The 15,178-nt window shown below is 38.0% G+C and overlaps 1 protein-coding gene across 1 annotated transcript in view; it reads right to left on the bottom strand.

The window, feature by feature from the left end:
- LOC113061625 (ras-specific guanine nucleotide-releasing factor 1-like) overlaps positions 1-11,157 on the bottom strand; it is a 40,258-nt gene extending 29,101 nt beyond the window's left edge. The window contains exon 1 of the mRNA XM_026230908.1: positions 10,502-11,157. Coding sequence (XP_026086693.1) covers positions 10,502-10,777 — 276 coding nt within the window. The 5' untranslated portion in view covers positions 10,778-11,157. The remainder of the gene's footprint in view (positions 1-10,501) is intronic.
- Between the last annotated feature and the right edge of the window lie 4,021 nt (positions 11,158-15,178).

Genomic DNA, 15,178 nt, shown 5'->3' with positions numbered 1-15,178 from the left:
TTGCCAACTGTCCCGTATTAGCCTGGACGTCCAGTATATTGGGCTTAATTGATGTGTCCTGTACGTGATCTTCCTTGTCCTGTTTATTCATAGCTTTACGCTGATCTAACCACTGACTGATACAACCGCAACAGCAGCAGTGCTGATCACAACACTTGAGAATGATCACCGACACCTGTCATCATCCAATCACAGCTCTTGTGATTTACACAGTGTAAATCACAAATTGTGAACATAAGTGTTTGAGGAAGGTTGCGGAATCTACTGCTGGCTGGTCGCTCCCATTTCACAGCAAGCAGCACTCGGCATAACACAACTTCCCTTCAACGTCCATGTTTTACCTTCAACAAATCAGTTTTGGCAAATGCAAACAAAATGACTATTTTTCATGAGTTCAACATCTAGGCGCACAAGAAAACATGCCATCTACTTGAGACATGACCAATAAGGAAATTTCTCTTTTACTACTGTAATGTGTTTAAATAGAGAAAAACATTTTACATAGGCTTAAGTAATGTCTAGTGTATTCTTAACCTTGGACCTTATTCTTGAAACACAAAATGACCAATTAAAAAGTTTTAAATGTCAAAAGCAGCCCATATTAAATCTATAAGTTCTCTTTAATTGAAAAATACGCATTTGCATATAATGTTATATAGCCTAATGTATATGTATACTACACACACACACACACACATATATATATTCATTCATGTGTAACATTATACATAACATTCATTCATGTGTAACATTATATAAAACTAGACTGAGAGAGCATGGGTAACTAAAGTGGGTGGGGCTTAACAAACAATGAACTGATGTTGATCTCATTTAGGGACTGATCACATTGACATACTAGTTTCCTGCACCAAGCAGTGAATAATTGGAATGAAGGCTAAAATCTGTGGTCGACATGAAATCACTCAGTATTAGTAACCATTATTAGATGTTCAAGGAGTGGGACCTTACGTTTTGATTGTAGACATTTTATGAAGTTCAGTACCGTATACTTGCTTAACCAACAAACAACTAATATAAGATCTGAACCAAAAAACTAATCTGCAAACCAACAAACCTTAAAAATTCATCTTGTCATGCTGATCTTTTAGACATATATCATTACATTGTTTAAAAATTCACACCGTTGAAATATGCTGTTTCTTTTACCTTTTCCTTTCCATGAGCAAGGTCAAGATGCTATGCCGCCTTCATTCTTTCAACTTACAGCTAAGTCACATATACTGACTCATTTTTAGTATATACACATGCAGTCACTCACTCACACACACACACACACACTAAACATCAGTTTTTCTATGTGTGATCACTCAAGTTTTTTTAAAATCACAATATGGAGAACAATGTTAAAAATGTTTGCAAAAATTGTTCAATAGCACATCAAATGTGCTTCATGCCTATAAATTAGAAGACTACAACTAGCCTATTACAAAATCAGATAATGGAGCATAATTTGCTTGAAATAAAGAATATGACATTCAAAAATAATTGCTGTTATCTTTTAGCACAGTTTGCATAAACAAAATAAAAGAACTGTATATAACACATTGTGAAAAAGTAGCTGTATATTGTATGTGTTCAGACAGGTGCTTTCACATTCTTTCATCAGACACACATATCCCTATTCTGCAAACTGTTATCTGTCATGTCAGCCTTTGATAAATGAAGTGAACAACAGGTTCTGGAAAAGGAAATGGCCTGTAAAGGTATAAAAGTTTACCACGATGACTGTTACAAGTCAAATTCATAATGCACACCCTCAGCTAGATGTATGCTCTATTATTTTGCATTGTTCTTCATGTTCCCACGCCTCTTTAAAAGACAGATTTTATGATGTCAGTCTTGAGCACTAATGCAAGTGCAATCTGCAAGGAGACCAAAATAGCAAGCATCAGTAAGTCTACATGCACATGCTCATTCTACTGAGCTACAAAAATGCAGCTGTTCCCAAAAGAGAGATGAGTATTTTGTTATAAATGGGCCCTGACCCCTCAGAGGTACTGAACAGAACAAATTTAGCCCAAACAGTGTTAGCATTAATGAAGGAGACACAACACACTGCTACATGCTCCCACAACACACACACACACCATCCCTCCAACCACTCTTTTTCTCATGCAAATAGGAGTTGCCATAGGAACCATGCTAAAATGCAGATATATTAAAGAAGGGCCAATAAATGAATGGTGGAGCAGAGTTATTGGTATGTAAATACAATGACAATAAAAGGAAAGGTAGCGGGATGGTTTTCAATAAAACACAAATTTGTGTAGAATACGCCAGTACGCAGATTGCCCAAAAGCATCTTTGTGCTGAGTAAGTGCTTTTTTTAAGATTTGAAAATAGCATCTAGCATCTATAAATAAATGAATAAATACATTTGATTAGAAATTAAAATGGATGTGGGGACCAGCCTGCGAATTATAATCCATGCATGGCACAAGGAAATTGGGCTGATTCTTTTGTTTTCTTTCTTTCTAAAAAGGAAGTAAATATATGCCTGCAAACCTGTGTGGCACCAAACTCTAGATTAAATAGAGCGTCCCACTTTTTGCTCTTGTTTCTGTGAGTTGGCACACCTGGAGAAAGAGAAAGACTGTATAATGCTAAATATGAATATGGAACATACACTACATTAAGATAATAAAAGGTTACAAGAAACTCATTTGGTCTACAAACTTTAGGCCAGACCTGATGAAGGATCTGAAAAATTCTAGATGTAGAAATTGAACATGCTTTAATCCATGACTATGAATCTTTTTTTTTTTCCTTCTTGAAAAAACTAAACTTAAAGCACAGCTCTTTATTTAACAATTGCAGCTCCAAAGACTATGCAAAGTACAATAAAATGAAAAACAAGCAGCCCCTTGTTCAAATGATCATTGTGTGTTTTTCGCAATGTATATTTTCTTCTGTATTATGGCATATATCTAAATGAAAAAGATTTTTGAAAAAGGAAAGAAATGTAGGGCAGGACTTGTTTCTTTTAAATTATCATTCAAAATAAGACCAATAACATGGATTTAGAAAATCTATTTTCATAGGGAAAGATAAAAGTCTTTATATTTGGATAACCCTTTCCCTTTAAGACACTGACATTTTTTAAATTATTAAGTTAATGAAATCATTGAAATCAAATGAGAAAAAGAAGTGTGCTTATTCAAGATGCATGTAATGCATCATATGTGACTCACTATTTGCTCCATTAAATATGTAAATAAGTGAATGTAAAACTGATGAAAACATCTAAAGTATATGGGCTGCTCTGCTCAAGGCAAGTATTAGCAGTAAAGCATTAGATTATTTCCTTTTCGGTGAAAACACAAAGCTTGTCAGTGTAAAATTATTTATGCAAATTAGTTACACTGAATGAAGTTACCGTGTGCATGTCTAATATAAAGGGTGAAGTGTGCATGACTGACAAACACTGAGTTGTTGATTGTTAGGTACCGTTGCTCTAACTACCCTCTGTTCTTTAGATGACAAACATGCACAGCATCAAACTCCATGCCACATTCTGCTTTGTCAGCACAGGTTCACATGACAGCTGTTCACAGGAAGGTCTTAGACACGGGTTTAACCAAGGTAAAACATCTTCAGCTATGTCAGTTTCCATCACTGGCTAGTAGTCAAAAGTCTTGATTGTAAAACAAAGAAGAACTGATGCAGCATTTCAGATGTTTTGTTTCAGGATCACCAAATAAACTTTCCTAACTACTGTACGTTTCAGATACCCATATGGTTGCAGTGATTAAGTGGCTGTCATATCAGGTTGCTGAATTTTAAAGGTGGATTCAGTAAGTTTTTGTTTACATTTTTCTGGATTTTATACTGACACCTATAGGTTATCACAGTTTTTGCTCCTTCTTGCCCGGAATGACTTCAATAACTTTCATCCTATTTCAAATCTCCCGTTTCTGAGAGTTACTTGAGCATATTGTTGCCTCACATTTGTTTAAATATATCACAGTTAAACTCACAGGATTTTTGTAAATTCCACAGTACTGAGACGGCCTTGGTCAAAGTCACCAATGATTTGTTGATGGCTTCTGACTCTGGTGCAACATCTGTTCTTATTCTTCTTGATGTAAGAGCGGCGTTTGATACTGTGGATCACAGTCTCTTACTTATCTTGAAAGAGTTTTTGGTGTGTCTGGGACTGCCTTGAGGTGGTTGAAGTCTTATTTTACTGACTGATACTAGTTTGTCTCTATGGTTGGTTATAGGTCTGAGATTAGCTCTGTCTCAATTGGTGTCCCTAGGGGGCGGTTTTAGGTCCTTTACTCTTCAACATTTATTTGTCACATTTTGACCACCTTTTGAGATCGCTTGGCCTTCATTATCATTTGTATGCCAACAATACGCAGATTTCCAGATATACATTTAAAGGTCCCATTCTTCATGATCCCGTGTTTTAAACTTTAGTTAGTGTGTAATGTTGTTGTAAGAGTATAAATATCTGTAAAATTCTGAAGCTCAAAGTTCAATGCCAAGCAAGATATTTTATTTAATAGAATCCGTCTACAAAAAACGACCTGTTTGGACTACATCCCTGTAGTTCCTGAAGTAATGACGTCACTAAAACAGTTTTTTGACTAACCTCCGCCCACATGAATTCACAAAAAGGGGGGCTTGGTCTTGTTGCGCTCTGACGGAGAAGAAGGAAGAGCTTCATTTCTGTTTGTCGCCATGTCGTTGAAACGCTGTTATTTTCATCTCGGAGTCCAATCATCTTTGTTTGGCCTTCCCAGGGACGCTGTACTTGGAGATTAATTGTTACAATTTGTGTTTAACTCGGTTCCCGAAAATTATAATCCACATGTAAAACTATGTGCAGCACATTTTGCTGAGGACAGCTTGCTGAGGACAACTCCCTCAATCTCAATCAGTTTAATGCCGGATGATATTGCACACTGTAAACACAATCAAAGCTTCAAAAAAGCATGAAAAACGGGACCTTTAAAACCTCATGTGTGCCTTGACGATGCTTATTATACACTTCAGAAATATCACAAGATTGTGCCCTATGTTAAATACAGTCGTGGAAATGCTGATAAATTCCATTGTCGTCTCACAGTTAGACTATTGCAATGCTCTTTTAGACAGAGTTTCTAGATCTACTGTAGACATTAAGTTGCAATATGTACAAAATTTTGATTTTAACTGGGAATAGGAATGGCAGTCATATTACTCCAGTGTTACAATCTTTGCCCTGGCTCCCTGTCAGGTTTAGAGTGGATTTCAAAATTATGGTGCTTACTTTTAAAGCATTAGCCTACATGGTCTACATGATCACCTTTAGAATTGTTCCATACACTCCTAGTCATAGATTGCGTGGTTGCACTTTATTTTACAGTACATGTACTTATTGTGTACTTACAGTGTATTTAACTAAGAAAGTTCTGGTAATACAAGGTAACTAAATGGGGTAGGGTTAGGTTTAGGGGTAGGTTTAGGTTTAGTACCTAGTTATTACATAGTTATTGTAATTACTATAATAAGTACATAGTATGAAAATGGGGAACAGGACTGTAAAATAAAGTGCTACCGATTGCGTTCCTCTCACTCGAACTTTATTGGTTGTTCCTCAAACACGTTTAAGATACCGGTTCGCAATGGTGCTGCACAGGGCTGCTTCAGTGCTTGGCTCTCCAGTGTTTGTACTGTTTTTTTTAGTTTTTCCTGTTTTTTGTTTATCAAACACAATCAGTTTCACCAGGGATGAACTGCTGAAAATTGGACAGAACACAACACAAAATATTCTACCGGATTTTAAGTTATTCAGACGTTTTATTGTATGTTGTATTCAGCGGAGCAGCTGCGCTGATCGAACGCTTCAGGTCGTGCAGATGGGGGAAGAGAGCCGGCGTGCTCATCAAGCTCAGAAAGCGTGTATTTCGAACACCGTTGCCTAGCGACCATCTGGCAAATCTCTGCTCTCTACCCAACAAAACAGACAAACTTCTGCTCTCCCAGACAAATAAAGATTTCTCACACTCTGCTGCTCTGTGTTTCACGGAAACCTGGCTGAATGACGCCATTCCGGACAGCGTGCTCCATCTGCCTGGCTTTCAGCTGTTTAGAGCAGATCGCAATGCATAGTGGGGAAATCGCACGGCGGCGGGACATGCTTTTACATCAATGAACGGTAGTGTACAGATGTAGCTGTGTTAAAGAAAATGTACTGTCCTGATCTAGAAGCACTCTTCATAAACTGCAAGCCTTTCTATTCACTGCAGTAGTTTCAATCGTTCATTCTTGTGCATGTTTACATTCCTCCGCAAGTGCACATGAGCTTTACAGAATCTAGCTGGTCAGATGACAGAGAAAAACTGCAACACTCGGACTGTGTTTTAATCATTCTTGGGGACTTTAATGAAGCAAATCTTTCCCATGAACTGCAAAATACACACAGCATGTCCCACCAGAGACAGTAATATACTGGATCACTGTTACACCAGAATAAAGAGTGCATATCACTCTGCTCCACTGGCAACTTCTGTGCTGTCTGATCAATGCCTGGTTCATATTATACCAACCTATAAGCAAAAACTTAAATCTGCTAAACCTTTAGTATAGACTGTAAAGAGATGAACCAACAAAACAGAGTGGGGTTTAAAAACCTGTTTCGGCCTCATTGACTGGAGAGTTTTTTAAGCTGCTACCACCGAGACTGTGCTGCAACTCACAGAGACTGTGACATCCTATATTAGTTTTAGTGAGGATATATGCATTCCTACAAGGACTTATTTAACATTCAACAATGATAAGCCATAGTTTAAAGCAAAACTCAGACATCTTCATCAGGCCAAAGAGGATTCATACAGAAATTGGGACAGAGTCTTGTACAATTAGGCCAGGAACACACTGAATAAAGAGATCAGGGTGGCTAAAAGGACCTACGCTAAAAAGTTGGAAGATCAATTCACTTCCAATGACTCAACTTCAGTGTGGAAAGGTCTGAGAGCCCTCACAATCTTCAAGACACCATCCCCCTGCACTAAGGTGAATCAACAACTTGCTAACGACCTGAATGATTTTTATTGTAGATTTGAAACCCCCTACACCCGTTCTGAACATCTCTCTACACAACACCTCATGCGATTCCCCTCTCCCCACCTCCTGCTCTTCAAATCAGTGAGGATGATGTGCGCCAGGTCGATGCAGGATGATGCAGTAAACATGGGACTGCACTTCATCCTGCAACATCTGGACAAAACAGGGACTTGTGAGGATCCTGTTTGTGGACTTTAGTTTGGCTTTCAACATCATCATCCCAACAGCCCTTCAGACCAAACTGACCCAGCTCTTTGTTCCTATGTCTATCTGTCAGTGGATCACCAGCTTTCTGACAGATAGGTAAAAGCTAGTGAAATCCATGTCAAACAGCTGCTTCACTAACACTGGTGCCCCTCAGGGCTGTGTTCTCTCCCTACTGCTCTTCTCCCTGTACACCAACGACTGCACCTCTAAAGACCCCTCTGTCAAGCTCCTGAAGTTTGCAGACGACACTACACTCATCGGTCTCATTCAGGGCGGTGACAAGTCTGCTTACAGACAAGAAGTTGAGCAGCTGGCTGTCTGTTGCATTCTTAACAACCTGGAGCTGAACACACTCAAAACAGTGGAGATGATAGTGGACTTCAGGAGAAACCCCCCTGCACTCCCCCCACTTAGCATCACAGACAGAACTGCGGCGGCAGCGGAGTCATTCAGATTCCTGGGAACCACCATCTCTCAGGACCTGAAGTGGAACAATCACAGTGCCCTTATTGTTAAAAAGGCCCAACAAAGATTTTACTTCCTTCGCCAGCTGAGGACGTTTAACCTGCCACAGGAGCTGCTAAAACAGTTCTACTCAGTCGTTATTGAGTCTGTCCTTTGCACTTCAATAACTGTCTGGTTTGGTTCAGCTACAAAATCAGACATGAGAAGACTACAGAGAACGGTTCGGACTGCCAAAAGGATTATTGGTGCTCCCCTGCCCACCCTTCAAGAACTGTATATATCCAGAGTGAGTAAAAGGGCTCAGAAAATCACTCTGGATCCCTGACATCCAAGTTATCCCCTTTTTGAACTTTTACCATCTGTCCAGCGCTTCAAAGCCACAAATACCAGGACAGCCAGGAACAAGAACAGTTTCTTCCCCCAGGCAATCTATCTATCTCATGAACAGTTAAATGTTCCCCACTTATGCAATAAAATCGTGCAATATCCTTATATTTATTTGTTACCACCTCCATCCTAGTACATCCCTGCATCTCACTCTGTTCATCTGTTCCATTAACATATATAGCACAACTGTTCATACAATTTATTTATTTTTCTATTTATTTTATGTCTTTACATATATATATATATATATATATATATATATATATATATATATATATATATATATATATATATATATATATATAATTTTTTTTTTTTTTTTCTGTGTTGTTGATGTCTCTGTGTACTGGAAGCTTATGTCACTAAAACATATTCCTTTTATGCGCAAGCATACTTGGCAATAAAGCTCTTTATGATTCTGATTCTGATCTATGGGTGATAAAGCTTTCTCTTTCTATGCTCCTGTCCTTTGGAATTCTCTGCCTCTTGAACTTAGGGAATCTAAGAACATCAAGTGGTGTGCTGGCCATGGTCACCACTTGATGTTCTGCCATTTGTCCTCGCTCTGTGGAGCTGTGGGTCATCATTTCAGCACTTTCAGCACTCAACAATATTTAATATTTCCACTTGTACTGATTCTTTTTGGATCATGCACATTCTTATCACCATGAGCTTTTAGCTCGACCATTTGTAAATTTTATGGGTCTGTCTTCCGCAATCATCTGTTTGCAGCTATTTTTGCTACTTGAATTTGCAAACCCGTTTGCCTTACCATGTTATTTTAATGTATTATCTTAATTAAGAACACACTGTTCTGTAGTGTAAACAGTTTTACCATTTACTGCAGTTTGTTAATCTCGTTAGCCTATTTCCCTTAATCGGTTAATGAAACGGAAGTCTCGCACATTCACACAAAATGACTTACTTCCACGTTGCATAACAAGGTGGATAACCTTTTAATCATATTTGTCAGATATCTCTAACACATTTGAAGTAGACTAAAAAAACTGAGTGCACTTTTCATTTACCTCATCTACACTTTTTGTATAGGAGCAAAAATCTATTTTCCTGTAAAATAATAATAATAATAATATCTCTGAATACAAACAAGACTGGCACTGACCAATTTGTTATAGCCTAACTATGTTAGGTGACAAAAAAAAAAAAGGAAATTCCACAAACTAATTTAAAATATGTAGGGGGAAAAAAAGATAATTTGAAATATTTGAAGGAGTCACAAGGTTTAGCCTAATCAGCAGCATCTCTGTTGGACACAATAACACGAAGAACGATCATTAAATGCGGAACACCACGTTTTCAGACGCCCAAACAATGTCTTGTGAACATAAAGTTCAATTTTGGTAACGTTTTGTTATTAAACACGTTGGGAAGATGCAGTTGCCAAGGTAGGATGCTATTAATATCAGCGCGGGAATTAAATCAATACGTCAAACAGACTGCGATTCTACGCCAGTTTTCCGCATGATGGCGACTCTGAGGTTTATAAAAGTGCTTCTCTAGCGTCATTTTCTCTCTTGTGTAAAGCAGAGAGCGGAACAGTCGAAACTTACATGTCTCTTGAGGAGAAACGCTGATAAATAACAACCTTTTTCCTGGAAAGCCAAACGGATATCAAACGATGAAATACACTGAATTTAACTACCGCTAGCGTGGTATAGGCAAACAAGTTCCCAGCATAAAGTACTAAAGCAATTCTGTCATGCCCTCTCTTTCATGTTGTTATATATTCTGACTGACAAAGAGAGATGCTAGGCATAATGTTAGGGACTCACAGCATAAGTCACCATTGGCTTTCATTGCATCTTGTTTCAAACAATGAAAGTGAACGGTGACTGAAGCTGTCTTTCTTTCTGAGTTCCAAGTAAGTTATACAGGTTTGAAACATCTACTTGAGACAACATGAGGTTGAGGACATAAAGACAGCATTTTGACTCTATGGATGAACTAGACCTTTAATGACAAAGAACATAATCACATAGCTAATATTTGTGAATAATGTATAATTTAAGTAACTACAAGCAATCTCTGTCAGTGTGCATGTCATCTCACAGAAAATATTGCAGAAATGACAGAGAAACCCTATTAAACAAACAAACAAACGAAAGATGAGGTGCAAACATCCCCAAGCACTGAGCAAAGCAGCAGATGCTGCCTGGTGGTAAAATTGTTGGTCGTCTCGAGCGCCTGCTCGTCATCTTTACGCATAAAACAAACCCCCAGTCGCTGCTGGCTGGAAACAGAATGACCATTTTGAGTTGCCTTACCCCTCAATAAACTCTATTCTAACGCTCTGTATTAGTATTACAGAAGTATATGAAGCAAAGTTGACATTCCGTTTGTATCATACCTGTTTTTCTAAGCACTCCTTGGCAGACACCGAAGGTTTGGGAGAGGACGACCTGTCACACACGCATCCCTCCAACAGGTATAATCCCGAGGGTCGCGAGCTGGACTCGCTCTCAAAATAAAAAAGCATATTTTGCAACAGAGCAAACCACTTGGTATGCCATTTTGTGTTGTCGGAGCTCTTTTTGCTTAAGCTGCCTCGCCTCGTGCCATCTTTCTTTGCCAAAAGACCAAGGTAGGTGACATGACCATCATTAAGTCGAATTCCCTTCTGCATTTTTGTGAAGAAGATGCTGGTTTGGGGGGGAAAGGCTTGTTTTGGTCCTTACATCTTCTTAGCGCGAGATCCCCGAGCAGACGGGCACTTTCTGGATTAGAAACGAAGCCTGGCACGTTCTGCCCATCCACTGCAATCACCGCTTTGGCATGAAGTAGGGACGAAGCGCAGAGAAAAATGAAGAATGCCAAAATCTACCATCGTAATGTTGTCGAATGCGTGCCAGCTTTGGAAAAAGATGCAGAAATGCCACCCGTTACCTATTCTGTGGCGCAGTGAGAGGAGAGAATTAGGCTACAGTGTATGCGAGTGATGGTTTGTCGCGTTCTCACGTGAAATTCTCTATAAACCAGTGCGCGCGCTCACTGCTGAATGAGGCAGTGGCGTCACGTGATCAGGCTTCAGCACCTCGGACAGAGAGACAAACGTACTTTTGCAGTCACTTGAGTTCTTTTTAGACAATGATGACAGATTGTTCCGTGCGAGGAAAACCTCTCTTGAACCTGTATTGCATTTAATGTTATCATTTATAGCCTACTACATGCCATGTTTACACTAAACGTAACTCACAAATTGGCACATATACCACAAACGTTCAACCCTGCATAGAGGCGGCATTATATGTCTTATTTAAAATTGCAAGAAATGGTAATGGCATAAATAATGCTACGAAAAGCAATGTTATGAGAGGCTGTGCTAAATTGCGAGAATTTTGTTACACACAACAACAACAACAACAACAAAAAAACGTAACAATTATTAAAACGACATTTAAATAAGCAAAAAGTGGCATCCTTTGGTCATCCAGAGCTGGTTATGTTAATATATGCAAATTTGTTTAACTTGACTATATTGTAAAATACCTCATGATTATCATGCTCCTCTAATCAAGCATCTTTTTCACAAGTAAAGGCTTACGCTTCAACAAAATCAATTGGAACTGCTTTCAAAAGCATTATTGCCATTGGCATTTTCATTTAAGCTCACTAAACATTCTTATTACACGTTCAGAGGTTTTATTGTTTTATTGTTCCTTACCTCTAAATTATTTCATGGCTTGTCTTGTCTTGTCTGACCAATGCTTTTATCTGTAATCAATTGTGTGAATGATCACTAGTGGTCAATGGACAGTAAATCATGCAGGGCTTTGCATTTGCTCAGTTAATCAAAGAAGCATTAACTATGAGTGGTACACCTCCTGCCGCCCTGCAGGAAAGCTTGTTTTGCATCTCTCAGGGTTGTTGCACTCTCAGTGCTCCCTGCAAAGATTACTAAGAAAAACAGTTGTCTTTGAAGGTTCATGTAAAATAATAATTTAGTATTAAACAGTTTATGTAAGGGCTTAAACCAGCACTTAGTGTCCACACTCAAACCTCTCAATAGATAACGGATGTAATCAGCCATTTGTACTCAAACGTAGCAGCTCCTCGAACATCTCTATCATTTCCTCTTCTTTATCTCCTGTGATTGTTGACACCGCGCCTGTGATTCACCATAAGCAGAAAAAAAAGTTACCAAGGACATGCTCGTAATGCCTCCATTCAGTCCTTTTCCTGTAGAGATCTGACTCCTGACTTCCTTATATATTAAAGGTGATATCAGCGATTACAACAAATACCTTGCATAATATGGCTCTGCCTGACAGATAATTGAAACAGGTGAGAATCACTTTTGTAAACTTTCATGGTTTGGTGTTTTGGAAAGAGGGTGTATGGTGTCTGAAGTCTCAACCAATGTATTTTCTAAATGCATCTTATTGATGTTATTGTGAGCCATGTATAACTCTATTCTCTAGTTCAGTTAATTCAACTGTTTAAACCTGATCATTTCTTAACATTTGCCTCTATTGTCCAATCAAAAATTGATGTCCAGAACCAAGTCTCTTTGCTAATTTTTTATTTTTCAGTGATCTATTTCACTTGTCACAATAAAGTGCTCCACGGATGACATATTTTTGCATCAACCTGGTTCCCTCAATAAAACCCCAGAAAATAAGCTCTGTGAGCAGCAACCATATCTGAACTTATACGTTTTATTCAAAATGATAATCATCACAAATGAACACAACTTTTATGGATATTAAAATATAAATATAATTGTCAGAATTAAAAAAAATAAATGAAGTACACCAAGGTCACATGACTTCAATGTCACCATCGCTAAACTTCCAACAACTCCAACAATGTGAAACTATCTTGTGCTTGTGACCTTATTTTACGCATAATATATAAATATATATAAATGAACCTTCAGAAAACCTACTGATTTTGGCACAATGGAACCGTAAGTGCAAAAATGTTGAATAATTTTTGGGTTTTGCCCTACAAAAATATGAAAATCCCTGCAGCACTCTACATGGACAAAAATATTTATCTTGTGTTACATTGTGACTTTTTTTCTGTGTCACAAAACAAGAACATTTGGAAGATTTATGTAGTTCTCGTTCAGTTGTCTTTTTTTTTTTTTTGGTCCTTACGTGTCACTATAAACAGTTATCGCAGAACTGCATAAAGATTCTTCAGCTTGTGTTCCACTCAAAATACAAAGTCAAAGATTTGAATCCTTGTGTAGATTTATTTATTCTCCATTCTAAAAAAAAAAGAACTGAAATATTAGGTTAGGATTATCATGCAGATTCAACCAGAGGTAATGGGGGTAATTGAATTACAATCATAAAGTTTCTAATTGTAATTAAGAGAAATTTTCTCGCTGTTGGATGAAGAAGGTAAAGGTCAATGCACTTGATCAAATTCAGGAGAGTACTGATGCTCTGATGAACTCTGGTCCAATTCATCCTTACCATACCCCCACCAATGGCTGAGTGAATTAAACAGCTTGTCGTTTTCATTGGCAATCAATTGGGGAACCAATTATCTGGGCTCGTCAGGTCCTGTGACGTGCTGTCGTGTGACGCTCCTCTTTGTCTCAGCGCTAATGTGGCTGAACAATAAAACATGTTCTAGCACACAGGCAATATGCTCCTTTAAGCACCCAATTTGTTTAAAAGGCACAGACTTTAATCTGGCACTGTCAGTCTGCTGGCTACTTCACTGATGAGATTCATTTATGACTTTATCCTTGTTGTTATCTGCTCTCCCTCAGAACTACACTTATAAATCCTCACAGTCCACCGTGACAGTTATTTGAATACATAAAGACTTGTCCATCGATAAGATATGTAATCTGGAATTAACATTAACATGGATTGGTTACATTAACAAAACAAAGGAAAATTAAAGCTGATATTAAGGCATCAATTTTATATCTCTGTGTATGATTTTAAATAGCTGTCACTGTCATTGCTGATTGCCATCTGCGCACGTCATCTTTTGAATAAATTTGCATATAAGCATGCAAGTAAAGAGATAACACTGAGTACTGTCCGTTTGCTTGGAACACGTTCAGTACTTGTATGTGGATTGGAGGGTGCTTGAGTTTCGAAAGCTCTGCTCTTTTCATGCACCCTGTTATGTGTACATGTTTCATCAGGCTTTTCTCTTTTAGATACTGATGAAGGGCGTAAAAGTAACAGTTTTGTCTGCAGCAATCTGAATCAGCATTCTCTAGCAACTGCTGACAGTGTGTCTCAGAGACAGAAAAACATTGCATTACACCTCCTTGTCTCTTCCACTTTTCTTTTTTTCCCAACACTTTATTTTATGTCCCCATGTATGTGAGAGGTAGAACAGTAGAATTGTCAGGCATGAGTAAAACTGAAATTCCACATTAGTATCTAGACATAAAATTAAATAATATAAAAACACACACACATATATCTTATGCATAAAGTTCAGGAACAGTTCACCCCAAAATGAAAATTTGCTGAAAAAGTACTCACTCTAATGCCACCCAAGAGGTAAGTGATAGAAATGGATCCTCTGCAGTGAATGTGTGCTGTCAGAATAAGAGTCCAAACAGCTGATAAAAACATCACAACAATCCCCAAGTCATCAATTAATGTCTTGTGAAGAGATAGGTTGCTTGTTTTGTAACAAATTCACCATTAAGATGTTTTTAACTTCAAACTATTGTTTCTAGCTAGAAAACATGTCCTCTGTCAGTAATACTGCTTCACACTAAAGGTAATCTTGTCTGAACAAGGAAAGTTGCACTTTAAAAAAAAAAAAAAAACATTTCTTAACAAATACGTTGATGGATTTTGAAATAAGAGGACAGAGGATGGACTTCATTGGATGAAACGTTATTATGGATTTTCATACTGACGGCATCCATTCACTGCACAGGATCCATTGGTGAGCAAGTGATATAATGCTAAATTTCTCAAAATCTCTTCAGATGAAGATATGTATTGGACAGTCTAAGGGTGAGTACATTTCAGCAAATACATTTTTGGGTAACTGATTTTCCTTTTCTATGTCACTATCAGTAAAAAATGATTGT

This window comes from Carassius auratus, chromosome 43, assembly GCF_003368295.1.
Source record: "Carassius auratus strain Wakin chromosome 43, ASM336829v1, whole genome shotgun sequence".
Taxonomy (NCBI): Eukaryota; Metazoa; Chordata; class Actinopteri; order Cypriniformes; family Cyprinidae; genus Carassius; species Carassius auratus.
The sequence above is the reverse complement of the archived record's forward strand: the minus strand, read 5'-3'. Positions and strand labels throughout refer to the sequence as shown.